General features: G+C 36.8%; 1 protein-coding gene across 1 annotated transcript in view; it reads left to right on the top strand.

Moving 5' to 3' along the window:
- The window catches only part of SLC17A6 (solute carrier family 17 member 6), a 33,771-nt gene extending 21,025 nt beyond the window's left edge, over nt 1-12,746 (top strand). The window contains exons 4-12 of the mRNA XM_030481935.2: nt 483-597; nt 2,409-2,496; nt 2,598-2,684; nt 3,610-3,752; nt 5,517-5,666; nt 7,790-7,922; nt 8,602-8,712; nt 10,138-10,265; nt 10,627-12,746. Of these exons, the coding sequence (XP_030337795.1) occupies nt 483-597; nt 2,409-2,496; nt 2,598-2,684; nt 3,610-3,752; nt 5,517-5,666; nt 7,790-7,922; nt 8,602-8,712; nt 10,138-10,265; nt 10,627-10,959 (1,288 nt within the window). The 3' untranslated portion in view covers nt 10,960-12,746. The remainder of the gene's footprint in view (nt 1-482; nt 598-2,408; nt 2,497-2,597; nt 2,685-3,609; nt 3,753-5,516; nt 5,667-7,789; nt 7,923-8,601; nt 8,713-10,137; nt 10,266-10,626) is intronic.
- The last annotated feature ends 2,352 nt before the right edge of the window (nt 12,747-15,098 follow it).

The raw sequence follows: 15,098 nt of genomic DNA, 5'->3' as shown, positions 1-15,098 counted from the left end.
TTATAAAAGCAGATTTTCTACAGCTTTATAAGCAATGAATGCATTGTGCCACTTTCTTACAATTAAAGCACTAATGAGAACCACTTTTTCTCGGCCACCTGTTTTAGCAAACCATTCGGAGACCTAGTTCCTAATTTCTCTAGAGGGTGGGTGGTGAATTCAATCAGGTTGAAATAGATGTGAAAATGAAAGAGTGGGGATTTATGGGGAGAATGAGATGTATACTTGTGATCGCATAAGATGTATTTCCTTAGGAAATTAGGCTAAATAGATGTTTATGTTCATGTTTGGTCTGGGTCTTATTAGACAGGTTGTTACACTAGATAGAAGGAGACACTAATCCAGTCCAGCATTTAGCATATTCCCTACATAAAGAACATATGTTTAAATACATCTATATTGATATGTGAACATATGTGGAGCAAGTCAATTGGAACAACATTGAAGTTACTTCCTTGCCTTTTGTTTCCCCACATCGACAGAGTATTTGGTGCTGCTATACTGCTGACATCATCCCTCAACATGCTCATACCGTCTGCGGCCAGGGTGCACTACGGATGCGTCATCTTTGTGAGGATCTTGCAGGGCCTTGTAGAGGTAATGAGAAATCACAAAATAACCAGGAAAAGGGACAGATGTTTGTTAGCCTTTAACTAGCAATTGTGACTTTGGCAGGGGAAATAAAAAAGGCTTTTAATTTATTACTGATTTCAGTGTAACAGGTTTCAATGTATGGATTACAGCTATTTGATTTTCCTTCGTCTATAAAATTTATATCAAAGTTGTCTCTTGCTAAGAAGCTGGTGAGGGATGTATTTAGCAGTGAAATTTCACTGAAATCCTGTACTGCGTAGGGCTTATACTGGTGCTATTCTCAGCAGCTCTTTGCTGCCCAGCCTCCTAGATTAAATCTGTATTAAGGAACTAAGCTTCTATCATAGGCCGTGATCACCCTCTTGTTGGAATGAATGAGACATTTACCTTTTAAAAGAGAAACAAATTGAGCCTGCCTTCTAAATTTTTTTTCTTGTTTCTTTACTGAAAGACAGATTTTTAGGCCTAGTTCTTTGCTCCTGAGGGTGCACAATTCCGCTGAATAAGCTGATCTTAACTTGTGCCCTTTATTGTATAAAAAGACTCCAAAGAGGGTGTAGAATGTGCCTGAAAGTTAGGTAACTGTCAGTCAAGTTCTTATAGTATATGCATATAAATGTGGATGCAATCCTGAAAAGTGATCTGTGAGGAGAAGAGGTGAGCTTGTCTGCAAAGAGAGGGAGAGAAGCAAGTGGGTAATTACAAAATAGAATAGAGACATTTCTGTGATACTGTTCAAAGGAATTGTGAATACAAAACATCTCAAACAGCAACATTCAAGAATGTTTATAATAAAACATGGCAAACTTAAGATCATGTCTTTTTTTCTTAAAAAAAAAGGCAAAAAGACTGAAATAAACATGAAATTTGGCATAGAATCTTCTTTCAAACCAGAAGAATGTATTTTACAATGATTGCACATTGAGACTGATAAGCTCAACATTTATAATAACCTCAGCATTTGCAAAAACTTATTAGTTTATTCTACTTCTTGCATGGGAAACAACCCATCAGATTAAGAGAAAAGTGACTGCAACTATGACTGTAACTATGCATGCATCAGACTTCTTCTCAAGAAGTTCTGTGGAAAATTGCTGTACATTCCATATTACATTTTCTATATTATCAATACTGTGGAATGTAATGATGTTATCTATTTAATTGTTGGGGTTTTTTTTCTATTATTAAGTTAAAGGCTGGTTTGAAGAGAGACCTAAAAGGTAACTGGTTTAAAATCAAACCAACTAACATCGTTCAATTATTTGCTTTAAATGCTCAAGAAGGCTCATTAAAGACAAAGAGAGTGAAAAACTTCTCTCTAAACATTCTATTTTAAAGCTCTTACGGATCTTGTTTTCTAGTTTTAAAGCAGTGGAGCAGTAATCCGTGTTTCCTAAATTATACTTAAAATGTTAGATGAAAAAAAGTTGAAAGGCCACCAAAACTGAGGGTTGGAGAAACCAGCCCAGCATTAGAAAGACTCCACAGGGTCTGTGCTTTCATCCTTCCTTCTTGTGCATTAAGATTCTTTTTAATTCTTCCTAATTCTTTCCCGGAAGGGGGAGAGAGAGGAAAAGGAAATAATTGTGGTTTATATGTTTCATAAAGCCTCTTGAACGCTTTGGAGTGAGACACAAACCCCATTTCAACTTGAGTAGAAATCACAGTTTTTCTATGGCTGTGCTCAGACCTTTCTATAGGAAGGCAAAGCATTCTCAACTACTTGTTTCTAGCAATTAAAAACCATAATCATGCAAAGACACTGAAGTAAGTGCTTGACGAGCATTAGCTAACCTCTGGCACCTATTCCGCAGGGGGTCACCTACCCTGCCTGCCACGGGATTTGGAGCAAGTGGGCCCCCCCATTAGAAAGAAGTAGGTTAGCAACCACCTCCTTTTGTGGTAAGTACCTTTCTATCCTTGTCTTTCTTTCACTAGTAATGTAAAACTATTTTGAGACTGAGTTTTCCTCCTTTTTCATCCACACATGTCTTATTTTGTAGGTTCCTACGCAGGAGCTGTTATTGCAATGCCTTTAGCTGGAATTCTGGTGCAATATACTGGGTGGTCTTCTGTGTTCTATGTGTATGGTATGCGGTTTTGCTCATCTCACTCTGATATTGTATGACCTTCTTCTACCCTTTCTAAAAATGTAAAAGCTACTGGTAAGAGGCCAAAAAAAGAGAAGTGGTTCCATAAAGCTAAAAATACACTTGAGAGAAAAGAACAGGGAAAAAACAGAATTTAAAGACAGTAGGAAAGCAACATTATTAAATAAGATGACAAGGCAGTTCATGCTGAAAACTTTGTCACTTCTAGCACAAGTAGTGCAAACTGCTATGCAGATCTATACAATCTCTGATCATGTAAAGCTGCCTTTTCATTTATACAACTGTAAGTTTAGAGTACTTGCCCTGTCTAATGTCCTGATTTTTATCTGAAGACCTACATAATTTTATTCACACTAGTTGTGCTACCTCAACTTACACCAAGAAAAAAGAATGTCCCAAAGGAGTTCATTCTACAGTGTAAAATTGATGTTAATTAGGGGGAAACCTTATAGAAATTTAATAAACTACTCAAGAAGTGCATTGCTATGATGAAAACAATGCCACAAACTTGTATTTTGCAGGTAAAAAATTTAGTGTAGTCATCAATCAACCGTGGCTTAAAGCAGAATGGGACTTCATTTCCAGGCTGGTGAAATGAAATGGAAGTGGGTCATTGCATTGCATTGTACAAATGGATGCTAAAATATCAGTGAATATTCACTTACAGTGAAATCATTCTTAAATAAAAGAAGGAAATGTTCACTGTGCTCCAGCTCTGCACACTTGGCACAAATTGTGTTTGCAGGACCCAACTCTCTGTTAGAATGACTCAGTAGAGGAGCAGTAACAACAATTGCCGCTTCAATTTGTTATATTTATTCACATATGATAGATTATTTCTTTTTTTCCTTGTTCGCTGCTTTACTGTTAATTTCTTTTTAAAGTCTTTTTTTCCATTTCAAAGGGAGCTTTGGTATAGTCTGGTACATGTTTTGGCTTTTGGTTTCATATGAGAGTCCTGCAATGCATCCTACGATCACAGATGAAGAAAGGAGATACATAGAAGAAAGCATTGGAGAGAGTGCCAATCTTCTAGGTGCAATGGAAGTAAGAATATTACTCACACATTTGATTCCTATCAGATAGTAATAAAACTCCCTAAAACCAAATAGAAAGAAACAGACCAAAAAAAACCCCAAACACCCTTCTTTTTTAAGGCCGAAAATAATGTCTCAAACAACTGATTTTCTGGGGGGTAGGGAGATCTGAAATCTACTGATGGATTTCTGGGTGAATATTGCTTCTGAACAAACACAATACAGGTACCAGTCCTTCGAGCGGATCATTCATGTAATTTCTGCCTGTTTTTCTACTCCAAAGTATAAAAAAGACCTACAGTTCCATTTGAAATTGCAGCTTCATTGAGGCTTTTCAAGCTGCTAATTTCCTTCCTATCTAATCCTTTCTGGAAGTTTTTCTCTTCTTGAAAGTCAACTGGAGGAAAGTGTTGAAGTCAACTGGACTTCAAGAGACTCAGTGTCTCTTGAAGTCCTCAGAACATCTGACAAAGCAAATCCTGTTTATTCTCTGTCTCATTTGCAAGAAAAACTGCAAATTGCACTCTTCATTATGCTTTCTAATTGGTCAGAACATTGGTTCTTGATTGAATTCAGAAATAAACCACTTTTCTTAAAAAGCTTTGATCCAGACTAAATAGGGAACTAGAAATATTACATTTCTTTAATAGCTGACATTTTTAGGAGTTCTTGAGGAAGTGTCTGGGTTGCTAACAGCATTCAGCAGTGTTCATGATTTCTTATACCTCTAAGTGCTTTTCAAAATGTGACGTGAAATGAGATACTGAGGTACTTCAAAGGATGTCCACATAACTCTAACTTGAGCTGGATAACATCTGCCTATTTTTTATTGTTGTTTTTTTAATTAAACATTTTCTGGAAGTGTTTGTATCAATAGTTCAGTTACTTCTAAAATATTTAGGCTGAAATTCCTCCATAGGATCAGGTTAGCTTTTCTGGCTGGCTTCTCATTAATAAAGGTACCGTTAATCTTTAGCTCTTACTTAAGCGTAATTTAATAGGTATACAAGTTATTGCATATATCCATTTATGGGCTGGTTTTCTGGGAAGAAAAGCCAGTATTCAAATCAATAGCAGACTACATTCAGCCTGGAACCTTGCTGAAGTGATTTTCAAACACTCATCTGGGTCTGGATCCTGTATCAACACAGATGGGCAGAACCCTGGGCTCATGGAGAGGTGCTAGGACTCAGCAGGACTGTAGTTCCGTCCATCTGTCTTTTTTTAATAATTATGCAATTAATGTTAAAAATACATTAAAACAAACAAAAAATACCTTGACCAAGCAGTTTCAGCTGAGACTTGACAGAAAAATAATTATTCAGAATATTTTTATTAATATGTAAATGAAAAAACATGCTTAAAATAAGTCTGGATGAAATTGGGGGCTTGCAGTGTAAAATCTGACTTGCTGTAGATACAGCAACATTGTTTTTTAAAGACATATTATCATTTTGGACTTAGTATGTCCATGTTTACATGATGGAGATAATGGCACTTACATGAGGGTTGTGACACAGCAAAGTATCACTGAGTTTCTCCACTTGTGCATTTTGTAGTAATTTTTACTTGCTTGTGTTTTTAAATTAAATCATGGTCATCCAAATGTAGATGCATGTCCTTCATGATAATTGAAGTCATATGGATTCAACTATATAGAGCTGTGCATATATGAGCTTCTTGCAGTATAGATAAAAATACTATATAGGAAAAGGGAAGACAGATGGTTGATAATGATCAAAATGGTAACTGGATACCCACTTCTATGTTTCAGAAATACAAAACTCCATGGAGAAAATTTTTTACATCTATGCCAGTCTATGCAATTATTGTTGCAAACTTCTGTAGAAGCTGGACTTTTTACTTGCTGCTTATTAGCCAGCCTGCTTACTTTGAGGAAGTGTTTGGATTTGAAATAAGCAAGGTATGTAAAAAATAATGCAAAGCTAAGTCAGTATCAGAGCTACTTTTGAGGTATTTAATAGGAGGGGGAAAGAAAAGTGTTCTGCATCTTTATCATGGGTTTACAAGCCTCAAATCTTATCCCTCCCAGATCTTGTTCACTTGAGCAGCACATAGAAGCGCAGAAACACTTGTGTTTCTTTGCCAGAAACAATGGCAAAGGATTGGATAGGAGAAGGTGAAAGCAGGGTGAGATTAAGTGGTGGTCTGCCTGGGGTCATGTTGCAACCAGAACTTCAGTTAAGTGCTTGAAACCTGATCGTGCATGGTATTAGAAAGATATGGAGAGAGCCATTACTTTTCTGTCCCTGACACCCCAGGGCATGCAGGATCCCACCGAAGCTGTAAAGAAAGCATTGACAGTGATTTGATTTTTCCAGGTGCCTTTTACAAAGCAGGACCACCCACTTTTAGGAAGAATAGCAGTTTTTCATCTTACTGTATGTCCCTTTAATGTGTTGAGAACTGCTCCCCCTTTTTCACTTAGGAAATGAAAGAGATGGTGGCAAAATATGAGGCATAGGGAGGATCTAAGGTTCCACGTAATTCATATGAATTTTGGATCAGACCTGTATTGTCAATATGGATACATGCAAACAGGCCTTCAGAGTGTATACTAAGCTTTCTACTGATACAGATTTCCTGCTTGTGAAAGTGCTGGGGGCTTGTGCTTTTGAGCTACCTGTATTGTTTCGCTATTGTTCCCGCAGGTATTGTCACCCTTAATTAAGGGTAACAACAGGATGAGTAGTTTCCAAAGTGTTGCTGTATCATGGAATAATGTCATCCTGCATTTAAAGATGGGCTTCTATATTTAGCTGGACTTCTATTAAGAAACTTTGCCATGCTTGAAACATTATCTGTTATGCATGCAATAAGCATGGTCATGTTCTGTAGAATTCATCTGATCTTTTTGTTCTAGAAGATTTTTCTAAGAGTCTATTCAAAGAAATGTGGAGCTTAGTAAACAACAATAGCAAGTCAGTTTTGGATATGGATTCTCAGAAATGAATAGTTAGCATTTAATAAGGAATACTTCAAAGGAGTAACTGCAATACTGTAGTTACCTCCTAGTTAATACCTATATTATTGGGAGAAATGCCTACAACCATGAAGTTAGGGGTTGCAACATAGTTGCTACTTGTATAAACTGAAGTGAAATACACAGTTTCACAACTTTAACTGAAGAGTAGAGCAAACTTCTGGTCTTTTTGTTCTCAGGGATTCTGTCTGCTTGTAACTCAAGTCAGACACCAGGCCAGCTGACAGACTGTTCAGACAGGAATTATGCAAACCTCCCTGTGCTTAAGCACTCTTTCAGATATACACAATAATCAGAATTCCCTATTAGAACAAAATGCCATGTGTACTAAACAAAGGCAGTTCTGTTGACGGGAGATAGAAGGTGGCAGTTTATGTCATTCTTTTGGATGACCTACCTTGCTTCGAAGGAAGGGTCTTCCAATATGTTATTATAGCTTGGAACAGTCATCACAAAATTACTATGTCTGACCTAGCTAGTATGTGTTGAATACTGCCAACGGATATTTAGCATGTTCTCTTTCACTATGTATAGAGTTTCTCAGAGATATCTTTTGCCCACATGAAATTTGAAGGTTGAGGGATGGTCAGAAATCAAAGGCAAAAGGCCATGGTGCACGTGAGGATGATCCACAAGGAACCTGCCAAGACGTGTTAGGTTTGTGGGCAATGTTGCACCAAACACATCACCAACAGAAATGTGGCCATTCAGTTCAACACAATTGGTCATCAATTTTCTAAAAAGAAAGGACAGAAGGGCAGAGGGTCTTTAAGTCAGGGGAAAAGCCATTAGCTTAAATATAAACTGTGAAAACAATCAATAAACAAAAAGTTTCATGGCATCAGAGGTTCTTAAAGACTCTGCCCTTCATAAAATACAACTGCAACTTAAGGTCACTGCTTTTCTTCATTTAATAAACCAAGTTAAGAATTTTGGTTTAGCCTGAAATTGAAGAGAAAAAAATCATTAGTTGCTGACTGCTTCAGAAAATTATCAATATTTTCTTACAGTTTATACTCTGCTAATTCTAATGATTATTTTAGGTGGGTATCTTATCTGCTGTGCCGCATTTAGTGATGACAATTATTGTTCCTATTGGGGGACAAATTGCAGACTTTTTGAGAAGCAAACAGATTCTTTCAACCACTACTGTGAGGAAGATAATGAACTGTGGAGGTAAGACTTCTTATTTGCTTGCAAAGCTTCTCATACAGATTCAATGTCCATATAGTGTTCTGTATACAGAAACAAACTGCATGGGTTTATGTACTTATGAAGCAATACTTTGTGCATTTGTTGTGTATTATAGATGTGGTTACTAAATAAAAGTAAACACAGTTGTTCCTATTCCCAGTTCCAATATAGATGTATGGCATTTGAAAAAGCATTTAGACTCTTAAAGAAACAGATGAGATTTTGGCAGGACATTTGCTTGCCCTTAGCTCCTCATCTAAACACCCTCTGCACTAAGAGAGGCCAGACCACCACCTGAGATTCCACACCTGATTTCTGAGAGGTTAAACTCCCATGAGGTGAATCCTGGCTGTGATAAGGGCACGTTAGGTGTATATTCCTATCAGGGCTGGCTGGAAGGACACAAGCAAATCACAAGTATTTCTGTTCGTTTCCAAAATGACAGGAAGTAACAATAAATTAGTATACAAATAATTAAATAATGATTATTTGAGATAGCAAGAACATGTAGTTTTTAGGGATGAAAGAAAAACCTGATTATATTCCACTCTGAGCTAATGTTTTGCCTCTGTCTTCCTATGAAATATTACCATATCCTAAGGCCTGCAATATTTGAGAGGGAATTAAATCCGGTGCTTGGTTTTCTTTATGATTTCCCCAGGTTTTGGTATGGAAGCAACTCTTCTTCTTGTGGTGGGATACTCTCACAGTAAAGGAGTGGCTATTTCATTCTTAGTGCTTGCTGTAGGCTTTAGTGGATTCGCCATATCTGGTAAGATTATATTGCTGTTATTAGTAAATTATTTTACCTTGGGAGACAGAACATCTAATTTGGTTTTTACTCACTGATAATAATTTAAACCACAGAATTCCAAATGACACTATTTATGATCATTACAAAGGAAAGTACAATCAGTAGCACATCTTTTACATTAGATTATTGTTGTTCAAAAACATCAATATTTTCCATATTCATTGCAGCTAAAGAGATTGCCTTTTCATGGAGGTGCTAATATACACCATAGATTTTTATGAAATCAAGCATATAACATAAATGGATTGATATTATAGAATGTTACCTAAATGTAAACATTTTTGTTTTAATATAGGCCTTTTACTTTTTTTTCCAATGTATGTTAGTAAACACTTTGTTACTGTTGCATTATTTTATTACTTTGGGGCTTAAGTACTAGCATTTTTTTTTCTGATTTAAAATTAATCTCTTGCCCTTTCCTGCTGATATATCACCCCTTTGCCTTTGCCGGTCCAAACACAAGTCACTTGGCTGTCCCTTGTTTTCCCACTGTGATCTTCGCATCCTCTCCCACGCTGTTTCCTTATGTCTAAAACAGGCTCTCTTTTCTTCTGTGCCAAACACCTAAACTCTGCTTAATCAAATCTGTCCTAAATCCCACTTATTCTGCATGGTGTTATGCCTGTTGTGTACATCTTGAAAAGTGTATTGCACTTTCTTTAACAGTTATCCATATCATGCTGCCTTCCTTTTCCCTTTTATTATCTTTCTGGTTTCAAAGGTTTGCTTTCTGGTTTCTCTTACTTCAGTGCTTATTTTTGGGACAATGAGTTCTGTCGCTTCAGAGAAGCATGGAGTTTTTTTTCCCTAAAATTTTCTAAGAAATTATTGCATAGATTTCAACAGAATTAAGCTGCTGAAAATTCAAGCCAACAAACAAACAGTGATAAAAATAATTAATAAAGCATTTATAGATATTGTCTTTCCCCCCACTTCCTTTTACCACTCCAGCACAGAAGAGAACTCCCTTCTGCTGGTTTGCCTGACAAAAAGAAAAATGTGGGCAATAGGAAAGGGAAGTGGTACAGGTTGGAAGAAGACATGAAATGTTATTTACAGCATGAAATGGGCATGAATGACACTGCAAAATATGAACTTTCTCCCTGCCTAAATACCATCTGGGTTCTCTACAGCACACAGTCACTACTGCAATTCTGGGAAGACTATATATGTGGTATCCTCTTAAAATATGTTTTTAAAAGAAATTAGAAACCCAAAGTTTCTCTAGGAATATTTAACCATTATAAGCCTTTCAGAGAAAAAGAAATGTAATTAAACAGCCCAAATATGTTATAGTAAAATTGCCAAGTGATAACATTACTTTTTAGAACTGAAGTAATGCTCTGCTTTGGGTATGGATGTTTGCTGACCTTTGTATTGCAGGATTCAATGTCAACCATTTAGACATTGCCCCGAGGTATGCCAGCATCTTAATGGGAATTTCTAATGGAGTCGGGACCTTGTCTGGAATGGTTTGCCCTATAATTGTCGGAGCAATGACAAAGAACAAGGTAAACGGTGATACCATTTTCATATCTTCTAGTTTAATACTATTGGCTTCAAGAAAAATACCTTTCCATAGTACAGGTTGCCAGGATATCCATATTAGAGCCTGGAACCTCCAGGGAATAGTATCCAGGAACTTGCAAATGTGAAGCATGCTCCGTTATATGCTCACCAGGTCAGTGCTTTTGTAGGCTAATGAATAGTGATTTTTCAAAGAAAGAAGGATATAAATAATTGGAAACTGGACTCTTAAATGTTTTAGCTGGGCTGACTCTTGCAGCCTCAATCCCTGATTTAAATCTTTCAGCTCAGAAGAGTTAGATAGGTTTATGCACTAGTCTGATTTAGGAAATCTCTTCTTTACAGACACGTGAAGAGTGGCAGTATGTCTTCCTCATTGCTGCTTTAGTTCATTACGGGGGTGTTATCTTCTATGGCATATTTGCTTCAGGAGAGAAACAACCCTGGGCGGACCCTGAACAGACCAGTGAAGAGAAATGTGGCTTTATTCATGAAGATGAACTTGCTGAAGAGACAGGGGACATTACTCAGAATTATGTAAATTATGGTACCACTAAGTCTTACGGTGCTACAACCCAGGTCAACGGTGGCTGGCCTAATGGTTGGGAGAAAAAAGAGGAATTTGTACAGGAGGAAGTACAAGATTCATACACTTACAAGGAAGGAGATTATTCATAACAAACCTAATATTGGGTATATTTTGTAGTGTTCGTGATTAAATTCATTGTGATTGTTTGCACACAGAAATAAAATGTGGTATAAACACGTAAACACATATCAGACAGGAAGGTCTTACTGTAAAAAAAAAAACATTAAAGTGCAATTTGTATGAGTTGTGACATGTCATCACTTTCATTAGGTTATATTTGTTCTATAAACATTAGAGTTTTAAGGGTTTACTGGTCAAAACTATAGAGGCAATTAGATACTTACAGTATACAAGAGCTAAAACTCATAACTAAGAAATAAAGCACAACTAAGCGACCAAGTTGGCACATCTAATGCTCTTTTTAGAAAGCCAAAATTACTTGATCATTAAAAATGCACTTATATATTTGTTACACTGTATTGAAAGAGATTGTGCTAAATACACACAGTTACTCAGTGCAATGTAGGAATTGTGTGTTTAGTCTAAGACGAGAGCTTTCTTGAAGAAAAAAGGTTGAGTCCTAGGCATTTACATTGGATTGATCCAGTTCCCTTAATGGGGATTGTTTCAAGCTGAAAGAACAAATAGGGCGTATTGTATGTCTATCGTGATTACGTGCTGCAGGCTACAGTGTGATGAAGAAAGGAATTATTTAGGAGTTTTATACTGAATGTTTGGGCACAAATTCTTATTTCTATTCTTATGAATAGAATAGAAATCTTATGAAATGATAGGCATTGCTATGTTCTTCCCTGCATTTATCAACTAACAGAGACACAACATATAATGTTAAGTCTGTCACATCCCTTTATCAAAAAACAAGCTTTCTTATTCTATTCTTTGCAGTATATTCCAAGTTTGCACTGGTGTCTCTAGAGAGAGAAAAAACCCAATGTAACCTAGAAAAAGATATAGTCTTTTACAAAATTCCAAAGAGAAATTTACTATGAGCAAGTAGCCCTAAGAAAAAGGATGTATTTGTTTTGCAGAATATTTTGAAGCCAATAGAGGAAACAGAGAATAATTTAACCCTTATGCTTCCCTTAATAGCATTCATATTTTTACACATTGTGCCACAATTGTATACATAGATATGTTTATTGAAAATATTGTAATTATAGAAAATGTTGCTATTTTAGAAATCCCTGAAATAAAAGAAAATGTACCTGTCTTTCCATTAAGCCTAATAATAATGGACACTGAATATGAGTAACATATAAACTCACGTTAAACCAAAGTGGTAAATAACTAGTGTTGGGTTGAAAGAAGCCAACAAGCATTATGCTTGTCTTTTTAGCATAACTCAACAGTGATTGCAACATTAGTGTACCAAGCAATAAGTGCAATGCATTATGAAGTGCATAACCTTCTAGACTATAGAGTAACCTTCATTTAGCTTGTTGTATATATTTGGGGTTGTTGGAATTAAACCAACTGGAACCAACTGAAGTTAGTAATACCAGATCACTTCTTAATACTCTAAAATGACAACAATGATCCATTTCTTAATTCAATCAAATGATTATTATTGTATGTAATAATCCATTCTGGATTCTTGGTCTGTTCATTGTATTGTGCTAGTGATTGGAAACCCTGCTACTGCAATATACAACTTGAGGATTGTTTCTTCTCCTTTTTTTTAATGCAAATCATACCTTGACCTTAAGAAAAAAGTATTTTGCTTTGTGCCTCAAAGTGATGTAAAATGTGACCATAGCTTTTGCTGTGTTTAATGAAAAAGATGTGGACTGTGTCACTTCTGTTGCTGCAAAAAAAGTATTAATAAAATGCTCTATTTATCCTTTTATATAAAAAAGGACCATTGTAGTTTCTTGTCATTTTTTTCAGATGTGCATTAATAAAGATAACTAAAATTACAGTCAGTGCAGAACACAGAGGTAGGATTTCATATCCTAGCTGGGAGCTATGCTGGATACCCAATGCTCTGCTTTGTCTGCTTTCTCCTCTGACCATGCACTGGTGTGTGGTGGGATGGGCACCTAACTCCAGATTGTTGTTCCTCCTCTCATAGGAATGGCTGGAGTAGGTGTGGAAGAGAGAGAAGCAGGAGGATTAGTGTGCCAGCCTATACAGCAAAACTGGGAAAGACAGACTAATTTGTGCTGGCTAAAGAGCTGGTGTAGATCAGCATCCTCGAAAAAAAGCATTACAGACTGCTGTGCTTGGCATTTGTTTCCTTTCTTGCTCCTGCAATAAGGCTCTTTCCATCCAGGAAAAGTAATTCCTCCAGAAATCAACAAATGGAAGAAATCCTATAATAAAAATAAGTCTTTATCTAACAAAATTCTTACTCTTCAATAATTTTCTTGCACCAAGAACGTAGAAACACCAAGCTTAACAAAAGGCTGCAGAACACTACCTGGAGCAGTAATGGGCCCAGTGTTCTCTCCAATAGGCCAGTTGTCATGAGATGCTGAGTCAGGTAACACACCAAGTTACTGCTAATTGTTTTGATGGACTGGTGTGATGTTGCCATGGAAAAGTCCTGAAAGGTGCAAAAGTGGGATAAATAGGGGCTGTAAAAAGTCCTACTATGTTTACTGTGGTAAGTGGACAGCTCAGAAAATGAAAACTAATTAACAAAATGAAAATCAATTCTAAGTTTTCGGTCTTATCTTACAGGCTCTCTATCTTTTGGAGTTGTTTCAATAATTTCTCTTCATTAAGTATAGTTTTGGGGTTTTTTTCTCTTATTAGCTTGATACCTTTTAATTACTTAGAACAAAGGAGAGACTTTAATCCAACAATTAGACGCTGTATCGTTCAGCTGTGCACAGCTCAGTGGGAACTCAGCAATTGCCTTTAAATGCTACACCACTCTAAGATCTTCCACATTCTCTTTCTAGCTCTCTGCTCCTCCTTTGAGTCCCTTACTTCCTCTCCTATGGTAGTGCAGAGGAATCAGTTCTTCTGGGAAGGATGAAGGGCAGGACAGGTTTTAAGATTTTTATATCTTGACAGACTCATATTCACGAAAAAACACAGGAATCAATCATCAGGAACACGACTGAGAAAGAAGAAGGGGAAATGGATAAAATAACTGGGTTCTTGCCAAGGATGATTCAGTGAAGACAAGCAGCAACAGCTGGATCCATTTTAGGGAAAAGGAAAGTTGAGGGGACGTGACCCTTCATCTAAACTCATATGTTTTTCTCAGTAAAAAAGTTATTATTTTTATAAAGTAGCATTGCTAAAATACACCTCTTCAGCCTCCTCTGAACTGTGCCCATTCTGCCCAGAGACCTCTCTTCTGCACCCAGAACCAAATAGTAGCTCTGCAGATGCATTGCACTTATATGGCCCAGTGTTCCTCCTCTGGAACTCTCAGCAGCCCAAATGATCTCAGTTTATCAATCAGGCTATGTTCACAGCCACTTGATAGTTTTGTCCTGCCTATTTCTATGCTCTTCCCGTATCTGGTACTCTGCTCGCTTACTATGTTGAAAAAAGGGAAAAGAATTGTTACTTGTATCTTTATTTCTCAGTTATCTTTTCAGTTATGAACAATAAGTAAAAGGAAGGGGCAGAACCCAGGCTCCATTAAAATCCTTAGAAAAGCTTTGAGTTTACATGGGCTGGAATATCACCTCAAACATTCAGCTTTATGTCCTCAAATGATTTCATATACATAGTATCACTCAACCAGCGAGAATTTCTTTAATGTTTGAATCTGCATTGGTCAGATCCCTTCTGTTAAGGGAAGGGATCTTTATCTCTTTGTGGCAGAGATAAAGTTATCATACAGTGCTCTTTGCTTTCAGAGGTGATCATGAAATTCAATGGACCAAATTTCATAAAAGCACTTTTCTATGGGGGAAATGAAAGCCTCAAGGTAAAGGCTGAATAACAGTGACAAAAGAATATCTGCAAATATGAATGAAGTCCTCTTTCAGCATGAAGCTCGGAATAGGAATGAATGTGGAAGCCAGAATAAATGTCACAGTTCAAAGCCGTACAGCTAGGAAGATAACATCACAGGCCTAGTTTCTGCCTCTGAAAGATGAAATGTTTTGTTCTTTTCAGGATAAGCTGTGAGGGAGTTTGAAGGCTAGCCTAAGTCTAGATTAACTGCTTAGCAGCAGCTGCTTTTGTACTTACTTTGAATTTATCTTTGGTTTTTGCTTGGATAATTTTCATTGCACTGGGA

The sequence above is a fragment of the Strigops habroptila genome, chromosome 4 (genome assembly GCF_004027225.2).
Source record: "Strigops habroptila isolate Jane chromosome 4, bStrHab1.2.pri, whole genome shotgun sequence".
In the NCBI taxonomy this organism is placed as follows: Eukaryota; Metazoa; Chordata; class Aves; order Psittaciformes; family Psittacidae; genus Strigops; species Strigops habroptila.
This window is presented reverse-complemented; position numbering and strand designations above follow the sequence as displayed.